Source organism: Polyodon spathula, chromosome 7 (assembly GCF_017654505.1).
Source record: "Polyodon spathula isolate WHYD16114869_AA chromosome 7, ASM1765450v1, whole genome shotgun sequence".
Lineage (NCBI taxonomy): Eukaryota > Metazoa > Chordata > Actinopteri > Acipenseriformes > Polyodontidae > Polyodon > Polyodon spathula.
The window spans coordinates 32,836,038-32,849,654 of NC_054540.1; the positions used below are offsets into that span (position 1 = coordinate 32,836,038).

The 13,617-nt window shown below is 39.2% G+C and overlaps 1 protein-coding gene across 2 annotated transcripts; it reads right to left on the minus strand.

The window, feature by feature from the left end:
- Positions 1–842: 842 nt before the first annotated feature.
- On the minus strand, positions 843–9,491 carry LOC121318548 (serine-threonine kinase receptor-associated protein-like). Of its 2 annotated transcripts, none has more exons than XM_041255330.1 (10): positions 9,256–9,491; positions 8,964–9,143; positions 8,351–8,486; positions 7,845–7,926; positions 6,967–7,039; positions 6,507–6,606; positions 4,960–5,097; positions 4,010–4,146; positions 2,042–2,191; positions 843–1,525 (listed from the first exon to the last, which is right to left on the minus strand). In XM_041255330.1, exons 2-10 carry the CDS (start codon positions 9,073–9,075, stop codon positions 1,464–1,466), a joined length of 990 nt encoding a protein of 329 aa, XP_041111264.1. In that variant the 5' UTR covers positions 9,076–9,143; positions 9,256–9,491; the 3' UTR covers positions 843–1,463. The 2 variants fall into 2 exon arrangements, with proteins under 2 accessions (XP_041111264.1, XP_041111263.1); XM_041255329.1 differs by having other exon boundaries at positions 8,964–9,083; positions 9,256–9,488.
- Positions 9,492–13,617: the final 4,126 nt, after the last annotated feature.

The following is a 13,617-nucleotide window of genomic DNA, read 5'->3' on the forward strand; positions in this document are numbered from 1 at the left end:
ACTTGTCTCTGTAACAGAGCTACCATGGGCGCGATGGTACGCAATGGATATGCATGCCATCCTCACATGCATATCTGGTGAGTGGATCACACCCACTCACCAGATATGCATGTGAGGATGGCACTGCAGTCTGTGCATATATATATATATATATATATATATATATATATATATATATATATATATATAAAATGTCCTAAAATTATCTGGGTCACTCCAGATCTGGTGGGCCAGGTTTAGGGACATACTTCATTTGCAATGGACGATACAGAAACCACACAGCATATTAAAATAGCATTTGAAGGTGTGTGGCAGTGAAAGAAAAGCCTGTAAGGAGCACTACAGATAAGCTGCATAAAGTGTGTTTTAGACATTGAAAAATAAGGAATACGCATAGAATTTGAGTTTGGATGCTATCAAGCTTCTTGTTCTGCGTTGGTTCCCAGCTTCTCAATGGTCAATTGTGAATGTGGTAGCTAGCAAAATGACAGGACAGCTTGTATCCTGCCTGGGAATTGCCAGAAACACTTTACAGTTCAAATGTAAGGTTGCAGTTTATGCATACCCCCATTAGTCAGCATTAAAGTATGTACAGTATGAAAGTACATGTGACTTCAAGGTAACGTTGCATTTCCTCCACCATCCCACTGGAGATTAAATGACCTGATTTACAACGGCTGCCTTAAAAATGTTTTGCGAACTGCAGATCGTTGTCGAATCTTTCGAAAAACACCCAGACAGGTTGATGTTGTGCACATCCTTTTTTTATTTTTGTGTTTTGAAGTAAAAAAAAAGAAAAAAAGGACATTTCACAACAGACCAGAAAAATATGAAAAAAGCACAACATTTAAACATTTTTATTATTTTTTTTTTTTTTTTTGTCTCTGACAACAGAAATCACCGCCGACGTTAAACAGAAGTCCTTGTAAAACAAAAGCTAAGAACCAAAAAACAAAACAAAAACAAACACACCTGCCTCTCTCTCATTCCGTTGTTTTCCAGTAAATCACAATAAAACAAAATCCTCCTGCCTCTTAGAAACTTGCAAGCACCAGCAAAAAAAAAAAAAAATCAACTTTCTAGATTTTAAAACTAAGAAAAAAAACAGTAAACATGACTACAGCGTTAGAAATACTGATACATCCAATAGGTGCAGTGTTGCCAACAGAGAAGGCAGCAGGCAGCTGTGCAGGGGAACACAGGTCTACTACTTGCCTTACTTTTTTTTTTTTTTTTTTTTTTTTTAATTGTTTCAGACAAACACTCTCAGCGTCCCAGGTATTTAGTTAGCCAGTAAAATTCCCACAAGTGCCTGAAGATGAGGAGGTGAGGAGGAGTTTCTACTCTGCCAAGCCTCAGATTCGTAACTGTGCAATCCGAGTTTTGGTCTCCGTATCCAAAAGGAACCAGGGCAGTCCATTCTTTTGTCGTTTTTCCCTCTTGTGCATGTGGTGTGTTGGTGCTCATGCCTTGATTTCAGGAGCAGTGTTGTAAATTGCATCCGAGTTCTCAGAAACCAGCTCCTCTGCAAGACAAATCAAATATTGACACAGTCTAACACTTTTTAACATCACTTTAAAAAGGACTAAGCAGTGACAAGAACAGGAGCTGACTATCAACCATTTACTAATGGCCTGACAAATAAAATGGTTTTCAAAAACAATAGCACTGATACATCAGATGCCGTTTTATGCAGGTATTGGTTAGACAAGATGTGCAGACATTAATGTTTACAGCTTACCTTTTTCTGGAAGCACAACACAGGAGGTTCATTATCATTACCATTATTATTATTATTATTATGACACAGGTTTGAAGGGTGACGTGCAGGTCAAATATAGGCCTTAAAAATGGTTAGGGTTAAACTGCCGTGCAAGATAAGTTTCACATAAATACATACTGAAAACACAGGGGGGTTCAGACCAGAAGAAGTATTCCAAAATAAAATCTGTTCTTTTCAGAGTGTATTGAGCATGAGATGCTCTGAAGCTAGACTGGTTTGACACCCCCTACAAGCAAGAAGGGAGAGGCAGGGACTCACCAGGAAGTACACATTTCCATAAGCCGTAAGTTTTGCCAACTGCAGTTTGCCAGAGTCTCAGTGTTCCATCCTCAGAACCGCTGGCGTACAATTCTCCATCCGGGCTGAACCGCACACAGTGAACTGGGCCGAAGTGTCCCTTGTAGGATTCTTCAAGAACACGAAAGAAAAATGCAGAGTTACCAAACATTATTCAAAAGGTACCCAAATCGAAGGAACACAGTACATGCGTAAATTTAGAGACAGACGTCACCATATATCAATAACTTGTGCAGAACAATGGTATTAATAAGTAGGGGTGTGCTGTGCACATGTTTATCATTGACTTTAAGTCGGATTTACAAGCAGGTATTAAATAAATTCATTGTCAAAGGCAATTGCGAGTAGAAGTATCAGCATGCCCCTATTGGAAATGTTCATAATTGTGTTACTTTTGAATTTTAACCCTTTGCAATCCATTTATTCAGCGTTTGTCAGGTCCAAATTATTTTCAGACGCGCCGTTTAAAATTGTTTTGTTTTTTTTCAGAGCAAAACAGGCATCGCAAAAGGACAATCAGTACTGCATCTACAGCCAAGCCCCACCCCTCATTCGCTGTATTTTTCACATACCTCTTTATAGATGTGCATACTGATAAATCCTCTCCTGATCACTCATTTTACCATCAAACTACTGAATAATGCGATCAAAGTCATTATTTTATTACTATACAATCTCCAAAAAGCTCTGCAAATGTCTGTGATATTCTTTGAGCACTGGATGCTGAAGCAGCTACCTCCTTTGTTAGGTCTGTGTTATCTCAGTAGTGGATGGCGCTATGAGATACACCCTTTTTTCGGTCTCAATCGGCCATTGAAAGGTTTTCTCTGCTTTTTCTGAGAAAAAACGACTAGAGACCCATGCTTTACATCTTTTTGATGATGTCGGCCAGGAAAGAGAAATGTCGGAGCTTGGTCAGAAATAGGATTGCAAAGGATTAAAAGCTTGCAAAGGCTCAGAATGCTAGTCTTATTTCCATCTCTGACTTTGATCTACCAGCTCCAACATCAAGTGAATGGACCCCTCACTCACCAAGTTCCTCTTTAGTTTTTTTTTTCCAAATCCAAATCGAAGGAACACAGTACATGCGTAAATTTAGAGACAGACGTCACCATATATCAATAACTTGTGCAGAACAATGGTATTAATAAGTAGGGGTGTGCTGTGCACATGTTTATCATTGACTTTAAGTCGGATTTACAAGCAGGTATTAAATAAATTCATTGTCAAAGGCAATTGCGAGTAGAAGTATCAGCATGCCCCTATTGGAAATGTTCATAATTGTGTTACTTTTGAATTTTAACCCTTTGCAATCCATTTATTCAGCGCTTGTCAGGTCCAAATTATTTTCAGACGCGCCGTTTAAAATTGTTTTTTTTTTTTCAGAGCAAAACAGGCATCGCAAAAGGACAATCAGTACTGCATCTACAGCCAAGCCCCACCCCTCATTCGCTGTATTTTTCACATACCTCTTTATAGATGTGCATACTGATAAATCCTCTCCTGATCACTCATTTTACCATCAAACTACTGAATAATGCGATCAAAGTCATTATTTTATTACTATACAATCTCCAAAAAGCTCTGCAAATGTCTGTGATATTCTTTGAGCACTGGATGCTGAAGCAGCTACCTCCTTTGTTAGGTCTGTGTTATCTCAGTAGTGGATGGCGCTATGAGATACACCCTTTTTTCGGTCTCAATCGGCCATTGAAAGGTTTTCTCTGCTTTTTCTGAGAAAAAACGACTAGAGACCCATGCTTTACATCTTTTTGATGATGTCGGCCAGGAAAGAGAAATGTCGGAGCTTGGTCAGAAATAGGATTGCAAAGGATTAAAAGCTTGCAAAGGCTCAGAATGCTAGTCTTATTTCCATCTCTGACTTTGATCTACCAGCTCCAACATCAAGTGAATGGACCCCTCACTCACCAAGTTCCTCTTTAGTGCTGTAGTCATATTTGTAGAGCTTGAAATCGTCTCCTCCAACAACAAAGAAATCCTTCTCAGGGTGAAGGGAAGCGGAGTGCACTGAAGCCGGGACGTCAACCGTCTTGATCAACTCCAGGCTGAAAGAGATTTAAAAAAAAAAAAAAACCTTTAATACCACTCCTCGAAAGGCCTTAAAAGGAAGTGTAGCTAATTAATTAATTTAATAAATCTTAGCCATTTTGCACTTCCATTAGCTACACAGGTCTCAAATATGCCCTTTTAAAATAAGCACGTCATAGCACACATTTTTAATTTAAAACATAATCCCTGCTACTCCTTTAAGTTAAAAGGAAGTTCTCAGTTTCTATGCCTTGTTCTTGGGTTATCTTCTTGCACTTCCACTTCCTGGATCATGTCACCACAGCAGGGTCTTCTGGGTCAAAGAATGTTACTGGCTGAAAGCATGTCAGTCAATATAGTTGAAGCAGCTGATTGGTTATTGACAAGAAAGAAGTGGATGAAGGGCTGGGAACAATTTTACCCACCGATGACACAGCAAATGTAAGAAAGTCTAAAGCACGGCTTGCAAACAGATATTACTTATACCTACAGTAGCACCATATATCATGTTTTAAATAGCAGATACATTTCAGTAAAATGTGTGTTTCTTTGAAAACTGCTCCTTTTTAGGTCTATATAGTGAATGGAGGAGCATAGCAGGGTCACATCTATTAACCTATTTTGTTAACTACAATAATTTAAGAACTAGGATGTCATCATGATAGTCTGTGAACCCAAAGGGATGGAAGTAAAGATTTACAAAAACTGGGATGCACAGGTTCCCAGCATCTTTAACCAGATACAGCAAAACCTGCAACTCTACCTGAACAAACAAACGACACGTTAAGTGAAACGTCCCAGTTATGGGTTTAGTTTGGTAAAGTGCGTACCTGAGCGCGTTGTAAAATGCCACAGTTTTCCCGTAGGAGATGACGAGCACCTCCCCGTCTGGAATGTACTCCATGCTGCTGACTGAGGCGTCGAAGGGCAGAGTCTTTACCACCTCCATGCTACTCCGATCCCACAGGCTGCAGAACAAACAGGGAGCCCCCCCCAACAATGACCATTACAACCAGGAGGGCAGTTTCCATTTACACTTCAGTATTAAAACATGTTTAAACAGATTACCAGATCAGGTGTGTTTGTAACGTCAGGAAAGCCATCATGAGAAGGACTCACTTATTTCATGAAATCACTGCTTCAACATGTATTTGTGTGCAAGGCTATGAGTGCACCGTTATTATAGGGTTATAGGACGGCACACAGCTGTGTATGTGGGTAACAAAAGGGAACAAAGTTAAGCACTAGGAGTGCTGATATAACATACTGCTTTATTATTAATAGAAGTTAAAAATCCAGCTATATTTGTTTTAGAATCATTGCCAGCCTTTATGCCGTCAATTATCAATTTCATTGACAAGAGGGAAAAAGGTGGCAGAGGTATGCGGCCCATTGTGATGTCACTGTTTTGAAGGGACTCTGCAGCTGAATGGCATTCCGACAGTTTATAATTTAATTAAGCAGGTGACATGCTAACATGGAGAATACAACACGATAAAAACAAAAGGTGGCCTGACTGATGTCAATTGTACACAACATATTGGGCTACACTGCACACCAAGTCAAACATATGCTGTATTTGGCCTACATATTTTCGGCAACAGTTTCAGCCAAAACTTGATATCTTTAACACTTTAAGGCTAACATTTAAACTCCAAACTACTAACATCCAAATAGAAAATTAAGAAAATTCACTAGGAGAATGGTCATTTCTGTTACAAACGCTGCAGTGCCTCCAGGTCATGCTCTGTCCTGCAATAATAAATAATGCTGGTGCTCTGATTGACATGAGAGGCATGTTATGGAAAAAAAAAGAAATAAATAAAACACTAGCAGCATTGCAGGAGGTAGCAAGACCTGGATACACTACAATGCCTCCAACAGAAATTCTGGCTCCTGGCTAATGCGCCCAAATAAAAGCTGAAAAAAGTACAGCCCAGGTGACTTGTGATGTGTAACAACTGGTACTGTACAAACAGATTATTCGGACACAGAAATCAGGGGAGGGTCACTGGCTAATTTACCATTACAAGTGAAACAAATGAAGAAACAGCTGCTTGTTTGTGATGATGGCTGCTTTTCTTAGACTCTAGAGAAGAACAATCCAAGCAGCTGTTTCTTCACTCTGAATAGTAAATTAGCGCAATCAACACCAATGAGCCTCATAAGCCTCAACTCGATTCAAATAATCAGTTTGTGCAGCTCTTGTAAATATTTCTTGTGTCTTGTGAAACTGCAGGGTGTGGTGCAAGCCTGTAAACCTAAAGCACATTAAGAACAGCAGAGGCATTAGTAATCCCTGTCCTGAATACACTCACGTGTGGTGTCTAATGACACTTTGGGCTGGAGACGTTTAGCTGGAGGGATCTTCACTTACCACACTGTTTTATCATCAGCGGCTGAGAGGATCTGCTTGTCATTGTTGCACCATAGTGCTTTCTTAATGGCTGAGGTATGACCGCTGATCTCCTGAGGTTCTGAGGAGAGACAGATGGAGACATGAAAGAAACATTCAGTTAAGACTGCAGGACAACCATTGACACAGATGAGGAGATGCTGAACGACAAGGGGCTGGGGGATTTGTTTGCCTATTTTGCTCCACGTCAGTATCCCTCAGCGGATAACATAAAATAAATGCTGTATGAAATGTATTTTTAACAGGTCCACAAAGACCAATGGCTTTTTATTTTATAGAATTTTTTATTGCAATGCGCCCTGGGATGCTCCGCATGAACAGCGCTATAGAAAAGCTAATTGTACTGTGACAGAATGTAAACTTGAATACAAATCACAGCCTCCCCTTCCTTGTATTACTGTACATGTGTAAAAGGGCTCACCTGCTTCTGGCTTATTTAAGTCATAAATGCGCAACACTTTGTCATGTCCACCAGTTAGAAGGTAATTGCTGTCCTACAAACAGAAAGAGCTGGGTTACAAGATGTTAGTTGCAAAACATCACTAAGGCAGATTTAAAAAAGTAAAACTGGCACATTTGTCTTTCAAGTAATCAATAATCTTTATGGATTTAGATTAGTCTGATCATAATTAAAAAAAAAACAAAAAACTGCAGGGACGGAAATAAGACTTACATTGCATAGCAGTTTCACCCACTATTACTACAAGGTGTTATATTAAACTCTTAGTAAAACCAGGAATGGCTCAAACTGCAATGCAATGGGAGTCTTATTTCCATCCCTGGGATAAATACTGAATAACAAAGGTTGGGGCATTAGCTAATGTATTGGTGTCCTAAAACAGATAATCGATATGCACAGTGAATTAACGAGCAAGCCACATCAAGAGTGGTATTACATATTATCCATTTACTAAGGCAGAATGACTGGGTTAGACATATGTCGTTTTAGCACTAACAGCGGGTTTGAAGAATAAACCAGCTTCACTCAAAATCAAGCCAGGATAACAGTAGGACTACAAGAATTATAAAAATATTATATAAATGACAGTAATGGGAATGGGTTTGAAAGGCCTTGGTTATGCTTGACCTTAAAATTAGGCATACATGAGTGTATACACTGTGACTTGCTTTGTTTTTCTGTATCCTGTAAAGCGCTTTGTGATGGTGGTCCACTACGAAAGGGGCTATATAAAATAAACATGATCGATTGATTGTTTGATATTCAAACTCATAGTAAAACCTAGAATGGCTCAAGCTGCATTGCAATGAGTCTTCGATCCAGCACAATGACCCAAGTACCTGAGTAAAGTTTACAGATTTGACGATGTGCTTGTGGGCTAGAGTGAGGAGTTCATCCCCTGTCACAGCATCCCACACTTTGCTGCAAAAAAACAAAAACCACCATACACCTGAGTTAGTAAAACACATATACCTGCCATGGCTATTAACACAATAGTAATTAGTATCATGAAGTAGATTACCATGAGCTGCATCCACTGCATGTGCACAGAAAACTAACCGTGACACACAGACTGTATGCTAGGTGTCACATTTCATTGAGTACCAATGAATCATGACTTTCTTGACAAGATGCATCACAACTGCAGTATGAATCATTTGTATCGTGAGACCAAAAGCACAACAGAGCTCAATGTAGTTCAGCAAATTGTTTTTGAACTAAGAAATAATAGGTATAGGTATGGACTACATACGCTACCTAATCTATTTAGGTTTCGTCTATTAATAAAATAATCCACTATTAAAATAACATAAAATGGTAATTGTACATCGTGGTCAGCACTCACGCAGTAAAGTCTGCAGCAGCAGTGGCCGCCTTGGTGGCCTCTTTGTTTAAGGTGGCTCCCCAAACAGCACCCTTGTGACCCAGAAACGTTCCAATCCAGTCCCCTGTGTCTCCTTGGCGCAGCATAGGTTTGCCATCTTAGGTAGGAAATGATGCAGGAAAAATAGAAAATGCAAAAGGGTTACCCAAAACAGAAAATACTGTATTACCTTTAATAAGTGCTGCACTCAGCTATCAGATTTTTAAATAAACACCACTCTCAACAACGAAACATGTATACTATTTCCCCTTCCCCAACTCAAATGAAGGCAGGACTTAATAAGGAAACGAACGCAGCACTTAATAAGGAAACGCATACAAAACACAGTATGTTAAAACATTACAAATATAAACAAAATTAACTGAATAACATGTATTTAAAAGAATACAATTACACACTGGCGCATACTTGTATTTTACTGTAAAGTTTATGGAACCCAAACAAACAAAAATCTTGGCTGGCGTGATTAACTGGCAAGAGAAAGGATGCGGGTACACTGGATGCGTCATTGAATGCAATGGCACGCCAAACGACACTACTGTATTGTAAGATGCATCTACTGTAACAGACCTACCTTTACAAGCACTGATTAAGAAATAACCGTATGGCGTGATTCCGCTGAAAGCTAAGTCAACCACGGGCCTAGTGTGTCCAGAGCAAGTCAGCGGGGTCTGTCTCATTGCCATGATGGTTCCTAAAAGCAATACCAATAACAACAAACGGCAAATAAATAAAACGAAACCGGGCCTGCAACCTGCAAAGAAATGACAAAAAAGGGGGGGAAGGGACCGTTATGCACAGATCGAATTATTTACACGCGGCATCACATTGTGTTGTGCCGGTTTAATCGGACGCAGGAGACTCACCTGAGAGATTTGAGTTGGCGAGAGGATTGGGGAAAAGGACCTAGTCGGCTCGTTCTTAGGATCCCGGGTACTGGAGTAGGAAGGCTTGCCCAACGGACAGCACTGTGCTGCCGGCTGCAGTGTCCACAGGCGATGGGGAGCAGGGCTGGGAAGAAACACACAGAAGCAGCTCAGGATCAGCAGGAAGTGAAAAGGAGGAAAGCATTGACGCATGGGCAGCAGAGGAAGGGAAAGAAACAAACATTATTGTCCGGGCAGAAACACGAGAAAACTGACGCCATAGGTGGTTAGTGCGTAAATAAGTACGCATTACGCGGCTCATGTCTGTACGTCCCGGTGTACTGTTTGTTTTGCGGTTAACTGTGCATTGGTGTTACATTTAATGCTGCATTCTTTGATTTATTGTGAACATCAGGCTACCCAAATTTCATTAAGTCAGAACAAACAATTACTGTATAATACCGTATTATTTAGACTGTAAGTGCATACTGGAGGGTGCGCTTTGAAAGAGAAGTAAAAGAGACCAATGAACAATACTTTAATCACTATCTAATTTAGATAGCCAGATGAATTTATACCCAATGTAATTATATTACCTATTAACATCAAAGAGTATTATTATTATTATTATTATTATTATTATTATTATTATTATTATTATTATTGTTTTTGAGAAAGGTGAAGGTGTTCTGGCAGAAATCAAGATCAATGCTTCAGTTCCAAGTGTCTGCCCTACTGTAAGCATCACCCAAAGCTTTCTTTATAGCAGTAGGAGACAGCGCCATCTAGTGCACAGCTGTGTACTTCAGTCACAGCAATACAAAGAGAAACTTGATCCTTAGTGTTGGCTGAGTTCAATAGCTAGTGCTAACTCTTACTTTTTTTCTATAATGACACTATGACTGACCTACACTGGGTTACATATGTATGCAAATACGACAGGCAACAGAGACCACTGCTCATCCATTCTGGTATAAGGAACCCCTCAGAAGGATTGCAACCCTCATTACTATTGGTACAATTTTTGAAGCTGCTTTTTCTTTAGTGCAGGGGTGTCCAATCACTCACGGTCCTGTAGGGCCATTCCACTCATAGACGCAATTTACACAGGGGACGTGGGGACATATCCCCCTCACTTTTTCAAAAACTCACTCTTGGTACATTTTACTAAACATTTTAAAACTAATAAATAAACAATTACCTTAAAGAACATTATCGTATTCATCATAGTAAAGTTGTTCTTACCTGTGTAAACAGGAACACTTTTGAAGCTCATTGTCTAGAGCAGGGCTTCTCAGACTCAGTCCTGGTGTTTTTTACATTATCAGCGATGCACTGCGGTTTGAGGTTCAAGCTATATCTGAATATTTTAAGTGGATGTAAGCTGAAAATACTTTTTAAAAACACCCTTTTATTATAACAATACATTACTAGCATAATTTTAATATTAAAACAGTATTTATCTTATCCCTGCTTTAGTGAGTTGCTAATAATATCACCTTTGTAATACACTTTTTTCACCACTGAATGTCACTGTTCTCAAAGTTATAAATTGGATTTGAAAACACTATGTAACACAATTTTTGTTCCTGGGTAGTAAGTGTTATTTCCTAATTGCTCATGCCTCAAAAGTATAGAAAATGGCTATTATTCCCCACAGACTTTGCTTTTGTGACCAGGACAGTGATATTTCAACATATCACTATTTCCAATGGGAAAACGGGCAAATGTGTGTCTTTTCGTTCACATAAAGTCAGAAAAAAACAACATATGAATCCAAATTAACATGTATTTATACTAAAGTAATACAAAAATGACTACAAAAGATTTAGAAGTGAGTAGTTTTTCGAGATTTACGGTTATACTGTAAATACAGTATAATCGTAAAATTGTTACACTGTGAAATCAACAGTTATCCACTTGCATCTTTTCCAGATGTTGTGAATACTGTATGTCTAGATTTTGTGGAGTAGTAGATTATACACAAACATACCTTTCCATGTGGTAAGCTATGGAGTGGGGCTACTATCATTATGATAGTCTCAGTATTTTAGCCTGGATTGTTTTTCATCATATTGGCTGATATTAGTTCCATGTGAAATGGTGACAAGCTTGTGTAAGGTGGTTTGTATAAAGTGGGGGGAAAACAGACCCCTAAACTATTCTGAAGGGTTTTCTGTACTCATGAGCAAGGTGGAAGTTTTGAAATGAGGACAGAATTAAAATGACCACTAGGGGCGCTATATGGGCACCAAATTATGGTAGCTTCAGATGAAATTGAAAATGATTGTAGCTAACAAAATAATTCCACAGATCGTACCCGTTGTTCTCTTCCATTTGTTATATAGGTCTCCAATGTGCAGTTTTGAAAGAAACACATGTGATAGTGCAGAAATCTTAGTTTGCAAGCCATGCTTTCAACAGTGCTGCACTTCCTAGGTTGTTTCACCTTTATGTCGAGATCCTGAGATAATTTATCTTGTGAGCTCAACATAGCACATTTAATTTTTTCTCTGTGTCCTCAATGAGCCACTGTAAGTACCAGATTTCGTGTTTTAATATATAGAGAGCTGTGTAGCTATAGAGGTGTGAGCGAGGTCAGCTTCATGGAATTATTATGTGAGCTGCAATCGCTTTGAATACCATGCGAGTTTATGCTCACATTCTGCTTGCTAGCAACCTGGTGTTTAAACAGCTTAGTGTTTTTCTTTGGCAGCTTTATGTAATGCAGGTATGCAGAAAATCCCAGCTCCCTCTGTTAGCCTCATAGCCAGGATTCCAGGGGATGTATCAAGGTTATAATCCACACATGCTGTCTTTGGCAGAGTTGAGCAGGGGCAGCTGTTTCACATCAAATGCAAGTGCATTAACAGATCAGGAAAGGGGCTATGTGATGCTTATTATTTTAGTGTAGCCTTTTAACACAATAATGGTTTTTTCAGTGAAGCATCTGCCATCCCCTACAAGCAAGCTCCCCCCGTACGCTATTGGCCTCTAGTGGATTCTGATTGTCCATCCAGCCAATCAGAAGTAGCCCCAGAATCGTATCCACCAATTAGAATGCAATTTGTTTACACATGCTTACATTAGACAGCAACTCTAACATGCACCCACTTACAGCCAATCATATTACTGCATACTTGTGAAATTGGGTGGATTCACTGACAGTATATTGTTTGACTCTCACTGCTTTGGGAATGTGCAGCCACTTTGGGATACTGCAATACCAGGGGTACAAAAGTCAAAGACTTTTATTAACTGTTGATGCTTCATAAGGAGCCAAGTGCTCTCCAGGACCACCCATGTTTATCGGAGAATCTATAAATATATCCAATCCTACCCTCTTAATACGGGGTCCTATTCACAGGGCTATTTAGTATTCCTTAAATCAGTCCTAAACATTTTGTCAAACGTCAATAACCTTGGCCAATACTGGCATTTTAAAATACTTTTAAAATACAGTCCTAGTTTATTATATGATACGCCTGAAACCTACTAATACCTAAAAAGCAAAATGCATTTCTGAAATCAAAATAAATATTCGGATATCTTTTAATGTAAAGTATTACTTCAAAAAATATATTGATTTCAAAGTGAACAACTCATTTTTGATATCCAGAACAGAAAGTCTTGATATCAGCTATCAAACTCTTTTTTTATATATCAATTATAGTATTGTCTGATATCAGAGACTCTAAAAGGAATATTGACTCCAATAGTGAAATAATCAATTAGTTGATATCAACTGAAAGTTATGCAACATTTGATAGGTGGCTGAGATTGACTGATAAAATGACCCGACCCCTGTGAAGGTGAGGGAACAGATCAATCAAGCTTGGTGATGCCTATGTATCTTTGTTGACACTGCTTTGGTTACTGGGAGATCACATCAGGAAGTTTGCTTGAGCTATTCAACAAGTCTGCGCTGCCAAAAGCCCTGTTGAATCCAGCCATGCTGGAGTTCTCTGGGTTGAACGGTTGCTGCATATACAGACACATGAGGAAGATCCACTGGACCTTACATTTCAAGAGCTAAACAAAGCCATTTAAATGTAATAAAGGTAACAGAGGAAAGTCAATTCTGAATCAGCAAACAACATTCTACAAAACGTTCTGTTCTAGGCGTAAATCGTAATGTGGAATGACTCAGGCTATCTGATTATTAGAGCAGGGTGTCGTACATGCTGGGATGGAAAGGTTATGAATAAATAGCACGGCCATCTGACAGGGATCAGAAAGCTGTTGTTCACGGATGTGATGACAATATTCCTGTCGTCAAGGGTTTTCAGAAACAGGCTGCCAGGCGAGGCATTGTGCTGAGGGCAGAGTCTGGAATATCCGCTTACTGAAGCAATGTGGCAT

Coding starts and splice junctions, on each gene's coding strand:
- LOC121318548 (XM_041255330.1), bottom strand. CDS start 9,075: ATGGCAATGAGACAGACCCCGCTGACTTGCTCTGGACACACTAGGCCC. Junction 7,927..8,350: donor GCTGCTGCAGACTTTACTGC/GTGAGTGCTGAC, acceptor GTTTTTTTGCAG/CAAAGTGTGGGATGCTGTGA. Junction 6,607..6,966: donor CTTAAATAAGCCAGAAGCAG/GTGAGCCCTTTT, acceptor GTCTCTCCTCAG/AACCTCAGGAGATCAGCGGT.